Source organism: Asparagus officinalis, chromosome 4 (assembly GCF_001876935.1).
Source record: "Asparagus officinalis chromosome 4, Aspof.V1, whole genome shotgun sequence".
NCBI classification, from domain to species: Eukaryota; Viridiplantae; Streptophyta; class Magnoliopsida; order Asparagales; family Asparagaceae; genus Asparagus; species Asparagus officinalis.
In genome coordinates, this window is record NC_033797.1 from 40,264,127 (window position 1) to 40,266,663 (window position 2,537).

The window sequence follows — 2,537 nt, forward strand, 5'->3', positions numbered from 1 at the left end:
TGGCTAGAAACGTGTAGGAAAGACATTGCACTAAGCAATTCACTAGGTATTCTGTTCAACACACTTCTTGTGTTCAGACTCTCCTGAATGATGTCAATTTGAGTTTGTATTGAGCACATTTCATCGATTTTATTCTAATGGAACAATAAACTTCAGGAATGGTAACTAAAAATATCTGAACTTTCTATACCCAGTCTCTAGTTTGGATTTAAATCCTATTATGTTAAGACTCCTTGTAGTCATATATTTTCGCACTTCTTTCACATGGGAGATGCAGATTTTGTATGATGAAAATTGGTTGTGCAGAAAATTTTAGTACGAAACTGAGCATTTTGTGTGTGGGGCCAAACTTAATTGTGTGTCTCATAAATTACCTTCGGTTCAAACGTGACCAATGATAGTTATATTTCAAATGGCTATGATAAGCATTGGCAGTAATATATTTTACCCCTTCTTCGATTTTAGGAGCAGAATTAATTTTGAATGTAAAACCATTGTGCATAGAAATTTTAGCTAGAAAATTGAGTAATTTGGGTCTGATATATAAATAATTTACCCTTACTCATGCAATGCTCTTCACTTCATTTTGCATCAAGTAGGATCACTCGTATCCACAGATCAAGTATTCATCAACTCACACGCAAAAGCTTTCTATCAAATTCGATACTAGAAATTCCGTGATATTTTCAAATTCTTGCCTTGATTTCTTGTTCTACCAATATGTTTCCCATACTAGGAACGAGTTTTCAATATTATGACCCTTTAATGATGCCTGGATCCACTCCTAAGATCACATCAAGGCAGCGTTGGACCCCGACACCTGCGCAACTCCAAATACTCGAGAGCGTATTTTCGCAAGGCATTGGGACTCCGAGCAAGCAAAAGATTAAGGAACTAACATCTGAGCTCTTACAGCATGGCAAAATCTCTGAAACAAATGTCTACAACTGGTTCCAGAATCGAAGGGCCAGATCAAAACGCAAGCACGCAGCAACTCCTTCATGCCTGAGTGTCAAATCCGAAGCAGAAAGGGAAAATGATTGCTCGAACCTCGTTAAACAAAAATCTGGGAAGATTGATTCCTTTCAAATTCCAGAAGGCAACCCTGAATTGCATTCTACAAAGAATGCAGAGGACAGTTTAAGGTCTTTCTATCAAGGTGATGCACTGGATCCAAGTACATAGTTTAACTATTGATAGTAATTTGATACTGAAAAACTTAAAAAAGCATTTTTTCCTGAAGTGTTTGAGTTAATCATGCAGGGCAGGATCAACTGATGGGAGAAATGGGGATTCCAGCGGGCTTAAGTTATTTTCAATGTGGAAACAGATAAAGATGAGTTTCTATTTTTTTTTTTTTATAAATCGGATTGCAGGTGATATTAACTTGATACTGACAGGCTAAGAATTTTATAAAATTGCAGAAATTTTTTTATTTGGGTGCATTTCCGCAAATATATGTGGGACTTTGAGCCCATGTAAACATTAGATATGGAAGTATATATTAACTTAAAGCGTGAGTCTTTAATTTGTCTGATGGTTTTTGATTGTGTTCTTTGGAAGGTTTAGATTGTGAAGTTGTATGGTTTGAATGGCTATTCACAAAGGCTGTATTTGTTTGGCAAGGTGCTCAAGAAATTTATGTAAGGGTTGTATGTTTTCAGATAACATCCTTTCTTTTTATATATTCATGTTCATTTGAGATTTTGGAGAAAATTAAATTCTTTGTGCTGATTTGAGCGATACGAGCCTTATCGCGCCTCATAATCCATGCTATATGTGGTAACTATTCAGCGTACAAGTTAGCTTAAACACTATGATTTTACAATGTTTTGAAAATATAAAAATATAACATTCAATCTTTATCGTAACTTCAGGGTTTTTTGTAACGGCTAGGAACTTTACGACTAGAAGAGTCTACGATGTTTTAAAATCTTTACAGAATGTTCCAGCATGTGCAAGAGTCCAAGAACGTTACCGCATACTTTGAGGTGTTTTGAGGTAGAATCTTAAGTTTAGCAAATACTTCCTATTTTAAACCCTTTACATTTACTAGGTCAAAATAAGCATATGTCACATACTAATATACTAATTGAGTCTAAAGATCGACAAAAAATATATTTTTCATATGCTTGGTGCTATTTTCTAGTTAAAATGTTTAGAACATTATTGAGTTTTATCATGATAAAATAGTATGTACTAAACTAGTTTCAGGCCCGTGCGATGCACGGATTTGTTTAATATGTAAAAATTAATGTAGCAAAAGAATGCAAAATAAAATAGTAATAATATATAAGTAGTCAGAAATGATACAACCTAAGTTGCATATATAGTTTGGAAAATTAGAAAGTTTGAAAAACTTGAATTAGTGTAAGATCATATATAGTTTAAAAAATGTAAATGTGTAAAAACGATATTCAGAAATATGGTGGGAGTTATTTTATTATTTAAAAGGTAGAAAAAAATCAAAATTAAAGTGAAATGTCAAAAAAGTACCAAAAATGGGTAAATTTTAAAAATTTGAAAAAATGAAAGGT

The 2,537-nt window shown here is 33.3% G+C and overlaps 1 protein-coding gene across 1 annotated transcript in view; it reads left to right on the forward strand.

Moving 5' to 3' along the window:
* The window catches only part of LOC109837258 (WUSCHEL-related homeobox 8-like), a 3,436-nt gene extending 1,792 nt beyond the window's left edge, over positions 1 to 1,644 (forward strand). The window contains exons 2-3 of the mRNA XM_020405419.1: positions 737 to 1,159; positions 1,264 to 1,644. Coding sequence (XP_020261008.1) covers positions 737 to 1,159; positions 1,264 to 1,334 — 494 coding nt within the window. The 3' untranslated portion in view covers positions 1,335 to 1,644. The remainder of the gene's footprint in view (positions 1 to 736; positions 1,160 to 1,263) is intronic.